Genomic DNA, 15,004 nt, shown 5'->3' on the forward strand with positions numbered 1-15,004 from the left:
TAAGGCACATGAGATCCCCAATACCCGAAAAGGGTTTGGGTAGATTCTAAACAGTTTGGGAGATATTAAAATAATTAATATTTTTAATGGAGTCCCTAAGTCTAAAGTTAGGGAAATTAAAATATTAATGTGAATTAATATAAAACTATGTTATAATGGTCCAAAAGTCATGGATCAAGCCAGATGTAATCTTAGCCGTTGATTTGTCAACGAAAAAAGTATAAGAGGAGGCTTCAGGGCCACTTGGAGAACACACCAAGATTTCGACTTTCTGGGGCTGGGTTTGCTGAGAAAGTTGAGAAAGTAATCAGAGTTGCAGCTAAGGGGCAGTGAATACAGAAGCAGAGAGGCAGAGATAACACTGGGAGGATCAGCACAGTAGCCAGAGAGAGGGACGCAGAAGCAGCCAAGGGTTCATGCAGAGCCAGCAAAGGCTCACGCAGAGGCAACCAGGAGATGTGCAGTGCCTCAGAGGGCCAGCGTGGGTGACGCAGAGGGCCAGAGGGTTGACGCAGTGCCTCTAGAGGCTGATGCAGGCCACGCCGGAGTGACGTTGGGCTAACGCTGGGCCAAAGAGAGGCTGACGTTGGGCTTTCGTGGGGTGGATTAGAGCTATGGAACTGTCAGAGTGTTTATCTGGGGTTTTAGCCGAAATATTTGCTTCCGAGTAGAGAGGTACTACTGCTGAGATTTTTCTCTGTTGGGTGAGCCGGTTTTGGCACCCAGACTGTATTCTGAAACTGATTAATAAATCAAACCCTCAGATAGTTGCACCGGTTTTCCCACATTGGTTTTTTCTCGGGACATTAGTCCAAAAACAACGGTGTCACTTGTGTGCTTGTTTCTATTTCCTTCAGTTGATGATCTGTAACGTGTTGAGCATGTACTTGTATTTATTTCCAGTATTTACATGGTAAATAACTTGTTAATTAATAGAACAAGTAGATAGGAATAAATCAGTAAAGTGCATGAAGGGTTTCTAACGTGTCAAACTTAGAAATTCCAACATGGTATCAGAGCGTGGTTGCAGATCACAGGAGAATTGAGGACATCAGCTGAGCAGAGCAGCAGCAGCAGAAAACAATTGTCCCGAGTGACAGAAGTTGTTCCTAGCAAAGTAGCAGCAAGGAAGGGGTGATGCAATGCTTGCATCATCAAGATTGAGCCAGGAAGAGGTAGCGCAAAGGCTGAGGGAGGCAAGGACAGGCTCACGCAGAGCCACGCAAAGGCCAAGAGGGCTAACACGGTTGAGGAAGCTAAATTGCCGGTGCCGAGATTGCGCAGAGCCTAGGAGCTCTAACCTTCAGTTTGTTGGGGTTTAGGAGGCTGTGGGTAAGTTGTAGAGTGGAGCTAGTGGGGACAGTACCTAAGAGAACAAGGCCAAGGAGGAGGGAGTTGCTACCAAGGGTTTCTAGCCGAGAAATCCAAATCAGTGGTGCAGCTACACAAACGATCAGAGTGGGGGCATCTCGACATTGGCAGAAGGGTTTCCAAGAAGGAAATCGAGGCTCAGAGGGAGTCACACCGAGAACTTCCAGGAGGGAAGTAGAGGAGCAGCGAAATGGCACTACACGGAGTAAGAGACCAAGGACAAACTGGATGGAGCCTTAAACTTCGTAGTCTAGAAGGCCAGAATCTTATCCGTACTTGACAGAAATCGTGTCAAGCACTTCGCCTTGAAGACGATAGCGGTCCCAGTTGACCTAGCTGATAATGACAGGTACGAGGATGCAATGGCGAGGGCCAAGAGTATCATCCTTGACCCCGTCAAGGATCATATAGTACCACATATTGCTGAGAAGAACATGGCACAGGAGATGTGAGAGGCCCTAACCAAGTTGTATCAGCATACTTCCGTGTAGAGGAAGATGCTACTAGAAAATCAGCTGTGATCATACCAGATGAAGAAGGGAGAACAGATCGACCTATTCCTCGCTCGATTGAAGGAGATCTGGGATCAGCTGACTTCCATAGGGGCAACGCCGGATCCAGAATTGATGGTGAGAACAGCCTTGAACGCAGTCTCAGAAGACCAGGAGGTGTTTGTCCAGAGCATACTGGGCAGGGCGACCCTACCAGATTGGGAGGAAATGTGGGTTTCTCTTCGCCAAGAAGAGATCAGAAGGTTGACCAAGGCGGGAAGCAATGATAAGGGGATGAGAATCAAGAAGGAGGAGGAGGACGATGTTGCCCTAGCATCTAAGGGAAAGCAGGAGAAAAGGAAGAAGAAGGACCTCTCCAAGGTCAAATGCTTCCATTGTGGGGAGCTGGGTCATTATGCGACCTAGTGTCCAAGGAAAAAGAATAAGGGAGAGGCCTCCGAGACCAAGGCAGCGCCAACAAAGGCATAGAAGGAAGTGGAGACAAACGATGATTGTGCCATGAGTGCACACACACCACTTGAGTGGAAGTGGGGAGACATTGCGCTGTATTCAGGCGGACTATAGGCGATGAGAGGCAGGATCCTCGAGGTACCCAACGTCTTGGATTACACCTTGCTATGGGAGCCCCGAAGAGGAGTAGCAATACCAATGTTGCACGAAGCGGAAGCGAAGCGGAAGCATTTTTTGGAAGCGGGGACACCGAAGCGTCATTTTCCAAAAATCTAGGAAGCGAAGCGTCCACGGAAGCGTCTGCTATATATATATATTTTTTATATTTTTTTGCATTTATACTCAAAACAAACATCCCAAATCCCAAATTAATTGTAAAAGACATGAAAACATGCATATTTTTGCATAAATCAAGATAGATATAACATCCATTGTACATTAATGATGTAGAATCTAGATTCTTCTCCTCTTGTCTAGCCTTTGCCTCTACCTCGATTGTCTAGGGATATTAGTCAACATTGCCCAATTTTGATCAAACTACCTAATTCAAGACTTAAAATATGGTAGAAAAAGCTTAACATTTTTTATCAATGATTTTGACTTGATTGAAAGGTAATTTTTTGCTAAGGGCGTGCCGCGTGACAAAAGAGTTCAACAATTAACACCACCAACACTAGGGTACATATAGGGCTTGGTGCTCTTGATTAAATGCTAATCGCATACCTTCATACTTGATATAATCTAATGAAATGCCACAATCCCATTGATCCTGAATTCCTAAAAACTGTTAAGTCTGCTGAATTTTGAATAGGATATGAAATTCTATTTTCTCCATATGAAGTCCAATGAGGTTGGAACCACTCTCAAACATCCTGAGTCATTTCATGGTAATGTTAAAAATTTAAGTAAAAGGATGAAAATGAAAAATAAAGGAGAATATCACTTTTACTTTAAGAATTTAACATTACCATGAGGGAGCATCTGCTATATTTATATTTTTTTTGCCTTCATTCGTCACCCTAACCCAAGGTGGACCCACCCCCAACAAGCAAACTCACCTAAAATTAAAAAAAAAAAATTGAAAAAAAACGATTTTGTAAACGCTTTTCCGAAAGCTTTTCTAAAAGCGTACGCTTCCTCCTTCGAAGTGTCACGCTTCCGACGCCCGAAGTGCCGTACGAAGCGCGCTTCGGTGCTTCCGTACAGCGCTTCCAAATTTCCAGGAAGCGCCGCTTCCAGCCAAGCTTCCTAGGCGCTTCCGTACGGGACGCGCTTCAGGGCTTGGAACCGGTGGGGGGCGCTTCGTGCAACACTGAGCAATACTAGCAATGTCAATAGAAACGAATGCGGATGGAGCAACAAAGGGAGCTACAGTGCACGCTTCCCAAGACAGCGCGAGGCTAGAAAGTTGCAACAGTGCGAGAGGCACAGGGGTGTTGCACCAGTGCAGGATGGCACAAAGAGGTGTGCAACAGTGCGAGATGCATGGAGTTGTTGCAACAGCGCAAAGGTCAGAGAGGGAGCACTTGTCAGTGATAGAGGGAGCTTCAGCATCAGGAGTGTTTCTAGCCTGACGGAGATGTCAAAGTTGGGAGATCAGTTACTTACTTCTCAGTAACTGAGTTGCAGTGCAGCAGTTAGCAGCGGTAGTGTTATGGGCAACGTGATGCAACATGATGAGGGGTTGTAGTGCAGATGCAGCAGTCGCAGTGGGAGGGCCATGGCAGCAGCACGGATGCAGCAGTGGCAGGGCCATCGGTAGCAGTACAGGATGCAGCAATGCAGAGGATGTTGGGCAGCAGGCCTAGCATCAGCACAGAGACCGATGCCAGATGATCAGAGTGATGCTCAGTGAGGAGTATTACTAGAGCACAGTCTTCGCTAAGAGGGAGTGTTGATTTGGGGTAGCATCGAATGTGCTCTAGCCACAAAAATTGGTGGAGAGGCTAAGGCACATGAGATCTTCAATACCCAGAAAGGGTTTGGGCAGATTCTAAACAGTTTGGGAGATTTTAAAATAATTAATATTTTTAATGGAGTCCCTAAGTCTAAACTTAGGGAAATTGAAATATTAATGTGAATTAATATAAAATTGTGTTAGAATGGTCCAAAAGTCATGGATCAAACCAGATCTAATCTTAGCCATTGATTAGGGACTTAATCTCAGCCATTGATTTGTCAACGAGAAAAGTATAAGAGGAGGCTTGAGGGTCACTCGAAGAACACACCAAGAGATCAAGATTCGACTTTTTGGGGCTGGGTTTGCTGAGAAAGTGATCAGAGTTGCAGCGGAGGGGCAGTGAATACAAAAGCAAAGAGGCAGAGATAGCACCGGGAGGATCAGCGCAGCAGCCAGAGAGAGGGACGCAGAAGCAACCAAGGGTTCGTGCAGAGTCGGCTAGGGCTCACGCAGAGGCAACCAGGAGCTGCGCAATGCCTCAGAGGGCCAACATGGGTGACACAGAGGGCCAGAGGGCTGACGCAGTGCCTCCAAAGGCTGACGCAAGCCAAGACAGAGTGACGCGGGGCTAACGTTGGGCCAAAGAGAGGCTGACGCTAGGCTTTCGTGGGGTAGATTGGAGTTGTGGAGCTACCGGAGTGTTTATCCGGGGTTTCAGCGTAGAGAGGTACTATTGCCTAGATTTTTCTCTGTTGGGTGAGCCGGATTCGGCACCGAGATTGTATTATGAAACTGCTTAATAAACCAAACACTCAAATAGTTGCACCGGTTTTCCCGCATTGGGTTTTTCCGAGGACATTAATCCAAAAACAACGGTGTCACTTGTGTGCTTGTTTCTATTTCCTTCAGTTGATGATCTATAATGTGTTGAGCATGTACTTGTATTTATTTCTAGTATTTACATGGTAAATAACTTGTTAATTAACAGAACAAGTAGGTAGGAATAAATCAGTAAAGTGTATGAAGGGTTTCTAATGTGTCAGACTTAGAAATTCCAACAATCCCTGGTACGAGAGCCCTAACACTATTGTATTAAAGATTTGTAATATAACATGTAGTGGGTTAAAAAGTTAAAAATTGTCATGTGCACTAGTTGATTCACTGATGTTTGTCATTCCATGTGCAAAGTAGAAGTGTTGTGGCATTTTAGTGTGTTTGTGTTTCTAATTTTAGATTCAAACTAGATTCTTGAGTGTCATGGAAAAATCAACATGATATCAAAGCTACTTTGAAGGGCCAATGGATTAGAGTGTGCATAGCAAAGCAACTCAAAGGGAGCTGAGATTGTCTAGATCATGGAGCAAAGGGTTTAATTGAGGACATGGAGACGTGGTCTTGACAAGCTACGTGGCAAGATGGGCTGGGAATTCTAGTTGATCGGTGGAGAACCTGGTGAACAACAGTTTGTTGTGTGGAAGTTTGCAGATCGTGGACTTCCTATGACTTGTCATGGATCGTTGGGACAACTCGAGAGGTGTTGTGGCATGGACAATTTAGCTTCGTGTGATGGATGAGATGTTAGTAGGCTAGTTTCTTCATTGGGTCGTGATGTTGCCCAACTGAGATTGGAGCTATGTGCATGTGTTGTATTTGATCCAAGAGGATGAGATTGTTTGTAGGACTGGGTTGTGGTGGTAATGTGGCCTGTGTTCGACTGCAACTCAGACTGACCTTGTAGGACACGAGATCAGTAGTAGTGTGAGCCGGTGGAAGTTGTGTAGATTCAAAGGGAGTCTAGCTTCAGAGGGATAAGCCCTATGGAAGTTTGAATCTTCAAGTTTTGACAAGATGAGGCAAAAACACTACTGAGATAGTGTAGTTCATTCTACATAATATGCTATAGTGATGAACGCCAGATTGGGCTAATGTCGTCGGTGACGATGATGGTTACTTCTGTGCAGAGGAAGTACCTCCCTGGCTAAGAGGGAGTGTTGATTTTTGTAGCTTGGGAGGTACTCCACAAACCTAGGTGTTGAGTTTGTGAGAGGCTTAACCACAAAAGGGATTTGTGGACGAAGTACCCAAGCAATGGGGTATTGCGTCGGTGCGAAACCAAGTCAAGAAATTATTAGTTTATTCATCGTTCCAAGTGGAACACCCTTAAAGGAGCAAGGGTGACCTAAGGCAACCATGGGTGATGAGATCAAATGAAGAAATTAATTTCCCAAGGTTAGTTGGGTTTGTCTTGAAACTTTAAGTCGGACTAAGCTTGGAAAGACACCCTTTGAGGGCTAACGTCCACCCTCATGGAAGACTATAAGAAGGAAGGATGAGTGTTCATTTGATCACACACCAAGTGCATCTTCTCAAGTAAGAGCAAGTCAAAGAAGTCACATAACTCAGCGTCGAGTTGGATAGGAGTTGATGGACGTGTATTGTTCTATTTTGTCTCATGTTCTAGTGTAGGTCGAAGGAGGGAGGCTGGTCGAGATCAAGAGGTGATCTTGTGGTTTATTTATGTGCCTCAGGGCTGTGAATAAGGGTTTGCACTTACTATGTTACAAGTTTGTGCTAGGGCCGAATTTCCCTCCTTCTATTCAAGAGGGTCGAGACTCCTTTAAGTGTTGTTTTGTCTACTAAGTAAAGAATGAGCCCAAGGAGGATAGAGCGAAGGAGAAAGGGTCTTGTACACCATGGCTTGGAGTTGTAGCAATGAAGCTAAGGTGGCCAAAGTTTCCTAAGGTAGGGCATTGAAATAATGATAAATCTGAGTTGTGTAAAGGACTGAAGTTTTACCACAAAACCGAGTTTGTAAAGAGGCCTAGTCGCTGCATATTTTAGGAGAAGAAGTATTGCGCTAGATGGTGTAAATAGGGTTGTCAATAAGGGTTATTGACAGTAGTCTCTATATGCCCTAGTTAGGGCTTCTTCCTATGCAGAATGAGACCCTTTAAGGCATTCCAAGATCTCAGTGAAATTACAGCCAGATCTTTGTTGAATAAAAAGGACCAAGACCCTAGAAAGGGAGTATTGTCTTTATGGTAAGACCACTCTATTTTCTATGGTAAGAAAAGTAGAAGGACTCTTTGTTGTGGGCAGAACGTTGAGAAGAAGGGGCAGAGAAAAGGGATCACATAGTGAAGGAAGAAAAGGTTTGTTCAAAGGTTTGAACAACAGTGACCATAGCCCTAGTTCAGTGGATAAGTAGCAAACTTATCGTTGATAAGAGGGTTGTGCATGTGTGCACTAAGAACTGGCCCGATGTAGGAGCAACAGTCAATTAGTGGGCGACTTTGATGATGCCCTAGGATCAGCATTTTGAAGTGACTAGAAGTTTGACAAGTGGGCAGATCTGGAAGGCCTTATGACAGTGATCTTGGAGCAGCTAAGACACTTGTGAAGGCAGTTAAGTTTCGTTCACAAATGAAGTTGTGAACCGTATTTCTCATGGGAAAGTATGTAGTGGATAGAAGCCTGAAGTTTTATCACCTTTGGAGCAACAAGGAGATGGATAGTGGGCAGATCTGGAAGACCTCATGTACAGTGATCCTTGGAGCAGCGAAGGGACTGTTAGGAGGTAGACTTATGGAAGCCCTAGTTTAGCTGATGTAAGGAGACATATGGTTGATAAGAGGGCAAATCTAGAAGACCCAATGAGCAGACATCTTAGTGGAGCAAGAGGGCTGTAAGCAAAGTTCAGTGACACAACAAAGGGAGTCGTGATCATTGATAGTGGCAGATTAGACAGTTGAAGATGCAGTTGCAATGATCAGCGGATGGTGAGGCAAAGTACCCGCCAAATGTGTTCAAGGTACGTGGGCTGAAAGGGTTGTAGTGCGCACCTTCAGCAAGTAGGTCAAGTGTAACTTGTTCAAGGCATATTGGTGGTCATAGTTGTTGACACTATGCCCTAGTTGTGTGTTTATATCAGGGTTGTATGTAAGGGCCATGATCCCTGGTACGAAAGCCCTAAGACTGTTGTATTAAAGATTAGTAATATAACATGTAGTGGGTTAAAAAGTTGAAAATTGCCTTGTCTAGTTGATTCACTAATGTATGGCATTCCACTGTGCAAAGTAGAAGTGTCATGGCATTTGAATGTGTTTGAGTTCGTGATTTTAGACTCAAACCAGATTCTTGAGTGTCGTGGAAAAACCAACATGTAGAACATAACCAAGTGTCCAAAACCATAAGTGGAAAAGAATGTGCCATAGAGTTCCCATGCCTCCACATATGTGATGAATTGTCAACAAGATGATTACCCTTCAAATAGGCTAAACAACCTAGTTCTACCTTAAAAGACTTGGATCTATCTTTCCTCGAGCTTAGGTTTGTCTAAGGCTCATATCAACTTTAGAGTTTTAGTCTGCTTCAAAAGAACCATAAAACAGTTCAGATTAGCCTCAGAAAGAGGAGCCTGATAAAATGCCTCAAGAAAGTGTGAGATAAACCACAAGAACTCAAACTGAAATAATCCTCAAATTAGACCTTTAAATCCACTTCAGAAACACCCATAGAACAAGCCGTACATCTTCTAGGGCCAGAAAAGTGTGAAATTCAAGGAAGAAGAAGAAGAAGGCTAGCAAAGAAGAAGGAGGTCTCTCTCAAGTACAAGAAGTCGAAATTCTCTCTCTCTCTCTCTCACGTGTGAAGTTGCTAAGCTGTTGGAAGGGTCGAAATTTTTGTTCTATTGTTGGGCTAAAATTCCGCAACAGGGGGTTGAAGTTCTGAAGCTAGGAAGTCGAATTTCTGGATTGTTGTTGGGTTGAAGTTGTTGGACAAAAAGAGACTATTGAAGGTTGTTGAATCATTTTGGAAGGCTAACTTGGTGGAGGAGGAAGGTCTATTGGTCTAAGGTCTTGGTCCATCTCATTTTGAATTACTGAAGGAAGAGTTCTTTGACTGGGTTTTCCCCTATATAGGGGTTTTAGCCCTGGCTGAGTGCCTACATCTGGTGCCCTTGATTTTTGTGTTTTGGTTTTGGTGATTGCTTGATGAGCAAAGATAAAAGAGAACATAAGAAAGATAATAAGAATATAAAGACATCACAAGTAATTATCAACATAAAGAAAATATTCTTGCCTTTCCGATTTTCTAACAAAAAGAATCAGACGATGCATTCAATAAGCTCAAGGAAGTGATCAGCTCATGTCCAGTATTGGCACTCACTGATTTCAGTCAACCTTTTGTATTAGAGTGTGATGCATCAGGAGAAGGAACGAGAGGTGTGAAGGGACATCTAATTGCATTCGAAAGCCAGAAACCCCAAGACTCAAAGAGAATTTACTCCATATACGACAAAGAGATGCACGCTTTGGTGAAGATCAGACAATACCTAGTAGGAAACAAGTTCATAGTCAAGACAAACCACAATAAATTACGTCATTTCTTGGAGCAAAAAGACCTGAACAAAAGACAACAACAATGGGTAAGTAAGGTCCAAGATTATGATTTTGACATTGAATACGTAAAGGGGAAAAAGAATGTTGTGGCCAATGCACTTTCCAGCAAACCAACAACAAGTTCCTTCCTGAAGGTCCCAGAAGATTGGAAGGCTCACCTCTTGGTGGAGTATTCCAAAAACAAGTTTGCCTGTGCACTTACAGACGGACTCATCCAAGATGACAGGGATAAGATAATCAATGACATTATTTTCTATGAAGACAGGATATATTTGGCCCATGAATCCACATCAAGGAGAAAATCTTGAAGTCTACACATGACAAACCATTAGATGGACACCAAGGGTTCTTCAAAACCTACTGGTAGATCAGGGAGCGATTTTCATGTAAAGGCCTCAAATATGACGTTTTAAATACATTAAGGAATGCGTAATATGTCAACAAAATAAGGTCAAACACACTCATCCCGCAAGTTTACTCCAACCCTTATCAATTCCGAAACAAATATGGGAAATCATCTCAATGGACTTCATTACAGGGCTGCCCAAAGCACAAGGCAAGGACTACATCTACACAATGGTTGACATGTGGACAAAAGTTGGACATTTCTTTGCAATTCCAATTGATTATTCGGCCAAACAGGTAGTAGAACTAGTTTTCAAAGAAGTCTTCAAACTCCATGGACTACCTAAAGATATATTCACTGATCGAGATAGCATATTTATGAGTGCATTTTGGCAGGAGCTCTTTAGGCTAGTGGGAACAGAATTGACCCCTAGCACTAGCTACCACCCTCAAATAGATGGCCAGACAAAGATTGTGAATAAGTGGATTGAGGGATACTTACATAACTACATGATTGATCAACAAAGGGCATGGATTAAGTGGTCGTACCTAGGGGATCATTGTTACAACACCACTTATCATTTGTTTATTGGGATGACGCCATTCAGAGCACTATACGGCTATGACGCCCCATCTTTTATCGACTTGGCCTTTGGAGATAGTAGGGCCCCATTAGCTAAAGACTGGATACAAGAAAGTCAGGTCATTCTCAGGATACTCAAAGAGAACATACAGGCCACAAAATACCAGCAAAAGATGTATGCAAACCAACACCGAATAGAACACAACTTTGAGGTAGGAGATCTCGTTTTCTTGAGGTTGCAGGCTGCAGCCATATAGAGAATCTACATGCAAGAAAAACGGTGCAGAAAAGCTGAAGCCGAGATTCTATGGACCTTACAAAGTTCTCCGACGAGTTGGCGAAGCGGCTTATGAGCTAGAAATGCCAAGGAAAAGCAAAATTCATAACGTGTCCCATGTATCATGTCTCAAAAAGGCAGTCAGGCAACAGGTCACTACTTCTATCGAGCTACCCCCTTTGGATGAAGAAGGACAATTGGAGCTAATTCCATAAGCAATCATGGCAATAAGAGAAAAGAGACTAAGAGGTAGAATGATTTCAAAATATCTTAATAGATGGAAAAACCTAACAAAAGGAGATGCGACATGGGAAGGAGAACAAATTTTACAACATCCGAATTTGCAATTGCTTGAGGGCAAGCAATTTTGTAAAGGGGGGACTGTAATATCGTCTCCCAATTGATTGACTAAGGGAGGACCAAATAGCATATCCAACCCCATAGGCTATAGTCTTGATAAAGGGGGGAAACCCAATTTTTCCAATGTTTGGAGCAATATTGGAAAAATATTGGGTCGGCTGGGGCAAAAAATCCCGAATTGGTGGTTGCATTGCAACCCCTCAAATTTGAGAAACACCTTGATGGAATCTATAAATACAAGAGAGTTGGAATCAATTTGGCATCAGCAATTATTGAGTTATCGCTTTGAGAGTTTTAAGAACCCTTTCTCTTTACTAATTTTGGTGGTGAAAGATTCCACCCTAGTTAGTCTTTATTCTCCATTAATCTTCTATTATTATTTGTCCAGAAAAGCCGTGGAATCTGGTATCTGTCTAGTCAAGCAAAATTTGGTGGCATCTTCAGTCAATGGTGTTAATTGTTGTGGGACGTTTTGGGGGTTTCTGATCAGGTAGGGCAAAGATTGGGAATCTGCGTTGTTACAGGAATAGTTCTGGTCAGCAAAGCAGAAGAACACCAACTGAGCAGGGAAGGGAAAAAAGGTAAAAATCGAACTGTGTGAGGACAAAGGCTACGTATTTCAAGATTGCAGACCACAGGACCACAGGGGCTGTAGGGCCGAAATTCTGTTCCGAACAGCGAGTTGACTACCCTCTTCAACCAGCAAATTGAGAAAGACAGTCCAGGTTCTGTAGGAAAGTAGGGTAAATTAGCTGTTACAGCACTTAGTAAATTGAATCTGGTTCGTTTACGTTGGCAAGTGTAATATTGGTTGTGTACAGCCTGGGTTTATTGGACAGTCAGTCCAACTACTGTGGATTTAAGGAATCTCATACTGTCGTTAATTAGATCATTTGTGTATGTCTACTGTGGTTGATTTGTATATTATATGAAGGGATATCTGCTGTCGTATAAATGAATCAATTCTTGTTGCTCTTCTATTGGAAATACTAGTTTGAATAAGAAGAGCTAGGACAAAAAAAATATCCTAGGATATTACAGGTTTCTTGGTGTTCTCAAAGAATCTTGGAGCATCTTAGAGGCCTAAGGTTAGGGTTTCTCTTGCAGGTTTGAGATTAAAAGTTTTGTGATAAAACCCTAGGGTGTCTTCGTTAGAGAAGAAGAGGACGTCTTGCCTTAGAGGACTTGTTGGAGTGATTATTCCATGTTATAATTCCTTGGTTGAGCTATGGTTTTTGTTTTCCCTAGCTAGGTTTTGGAGAGCCAGTGCACTTGTCCTAACCTTGCAAGAAGGCTATGGTATGTACAAGTACTTCATCTTGAGCATATTAATGAAGTTTTCAGCTGTCCAAAACTTGTGCAATTTCTATATTTGGTTTTCAGCCATATATGTTCTTCACACATTGTTGTTTACAGCAATATATGTCTTGATGGTGGGACAAGTAAAAGGGCAATTTGTTAAGTGATTCAACATTATCATTGAAGAATATAAGGGCTGTTTTGCTGCTGCTATATCTGTTGTTTTACTACTATTATAACTGATGTGAAAGAGAATTTTTCAGATCTGGTCTATGTGGCAAACCAGAGAAGTTGTTTTAGAAGGATGAAACTTATCCAGGCTGGCCGGTATCTTTTCTCCTTGAGTTACCTAGAAGATTTAGCTGCTAGAAATTGAAATATTGTACTCATTCCACTGCCGTTTTATACTATTATTTCATAACAGCCATAAGGCTGAAAATTCAGTGTTAAGATCCAAGATACCTCTAGTCAAAGAGGTGAAATTTCTATTTTGCATTAAACTCAATTAGGGCAGATATTTCAACAAATTTCTCCGGCCAAGTTGCTTTAAGGTTCAATATTGATTTCAATATTAATATTTTGGGCAGATTAAACTATTGCCAACAAGAGTTGACACACTGGCAGGTTCAGTGAATGTGGTGTTCTTCCGGTTTATGCCTCTCTTTGATCACTGATTATTGGTTTTACTTCAAAACATCAATGGGGTTGTGGAAACGCCAAAAACACTGTATTACTCTTGTAAGTCACTCTACATCCTTGATTTTGTATTTGATATTATTTAGCCATTTAATAAGTCAACATGCTGTCCATTAATTGAAATCCAAAAATCAAATGCGAAAACCTACACACTTCTCTGATACTTCATTATGTTCTTAACTGAAATTATTAGACATTTTATAAGAGAAGATTTACCTGTTGTTTGTAAACTATGGGCTTCAAGAACAAGCATAAGCAGCGCAAAGAACTCGTCGCTATGATCTAACACTTTATGCAGCGCTGGTCTTCGCTGTGCCATTACCTACACCATAAAGCAGTATTAACCCTCAAGTCATTTTTGCCCACAGCAGAACCGATTTTTGCATAGAGACTACATTGTCTTTGAAAACAAAAGAATTTTAGAGCAGACGTTGTATAGAACTAAAAGATCATAAAATGCAGAAAAATGCACTCTTTAAGTGCACAATGCATGCCTTCCATGTCAATTGCTAGATGATCGTACCAATCACTAGCAAAAAAGAAGGATAGATTTAGTGCCTAAGAAGACTGCTGTAACGACACTGTCAATGGGCACCACTCAAAAGACATTGATGAATCGCATACATGTTTGTCCTAATAAAATCAATAATAACCTACAATTTTCTTGCATTACATTTCCTGCAATCCATCTCGAAAATATAGGTTTTGCTGTATAATTAGAACTAATTTTATTAAAAAATCAACAATGGGCTTTCGTGACAAAGATTAGTGGCTTCCTAACTTGTCAAATTCATGCCCTTCATCGAGTGAGACTAATACCAATCAATCAAGACTACGTTGCCCCCCAAAGCTAAGAAATGCAATATGTAGGATTATAACCAAATTTTGGCGAGCAAACAACACACAAAATTAAAAGCCCGAGAGAGATCGATATAGAGGATATGGACTTCTCAAGCAACTTTTGAATAGAAAAAAAGGCAGGAACAAACCCCAATAGAGTATGTCAGCGCTGCCCGTAAGCTAGCAGGAAGTTGATGAGTGGCCGCCATTTCAAAAAAGGTAGGGCGACTACCTTGTCCTCCAACCTGCAGCAACATATTCTTCTGTACTCTCTGATTTACCTCGTCTTCTTCCCTTGCTTCTAATTCTGCCTGTTGATCGCCCCAAAAACATGAAGCAAATTCACAATCTAAGAAATGAATATGTATCAACAGTCCCTTATTCCACGAATATAACCAGAGTCCCTTGTTCCACGAATATAACCAGAGGAACGTTTGAATTATCTTACTAATCAACGACAATACTTTGGCATGGGTTTTTCTTATTCGTGTTTCCATAATGAAATGATATTCTAATGTTGTTTCTATAATGAAACGAAATGATATTTTAATGTTTAGACTAAAAATAGTATATAGGACTATTGATTTTTAATTTTTGATTTTTGGTTTTTTGTAATTTAATTTTTTTCTTATTTCAATTTTTTTTCTTATTCTAATTGAAGATGAGTTTGCTCAATCTTCCAACAATCCCCTTGCTAAAAAGATAATGCCAAGAAACTGATGCTAACATATTCCCATAATTTTCTCTGATGTCTCTGAATGCATCACATTCCAAAATGAAATGTTTTCCCGATTCCACTACCCCAAACATGCAAAATATACACACCCGTTTTTCCCAAGCTTCTTTAGCCATTTTCCACCGTCCTGTTTACATTGAAGTTGATGCAAGTTAGTTATTAATTGAGCAATAATAACCTTTGCCCTCCACAGAATGCTAGCTCCATTGAACTCTTTTTGTTGTAGATCACAT

General features: G+C 41.8%; 1 protein-coding gene across 1 annotated transcript in view; it reads right to left on the reverse strand.

Moving 5' to 3' along the window:
• Positions 1 to 14,539, reverse strand: part of PEX12 (peroxin-12) — a 198,505-nt gene extending 183,966 nt beyond the window's left edge. Inside the window, exons 1-2 of the mRNA XM_089393013.1 lie at positions 14,185 to 14,539; positions 13,412 to 13,517 (exon numbers count right to left, since the gene is read on the reverse strand). Coding sequence (XP_089249139.1) covers positions 13,412 to 13,517; positions 14,185 to 14,532 — 454 coding nt within the window. The 5' untranslated portion in view covers positions 14,533 to 14,539. The remainder of the gene's footprint in view (positions 1 to 13,411; positions 13,518 to 14,184) is intronic.
• Between the last annotated feature and the right edge of the window lie 465 nt (positions 14,540 to 15,004).

Source organism: Pinus tabuliformis, chromosome 1_1, assembly GCF_031772625.1.
Source record: "Pinus tabuliformis cultivar Carrire ecotype Pingquan chromosome 1_1, CPIR1, whole genome shotgun sequence".
NCBI classification, from domain to species: domain Eukaryota; kingdom Viridiplantae; phylum Streptophyta; class Pinopsida; order Pinales; family Pinaceae; genus Pinus; species Pinus tabuliformis.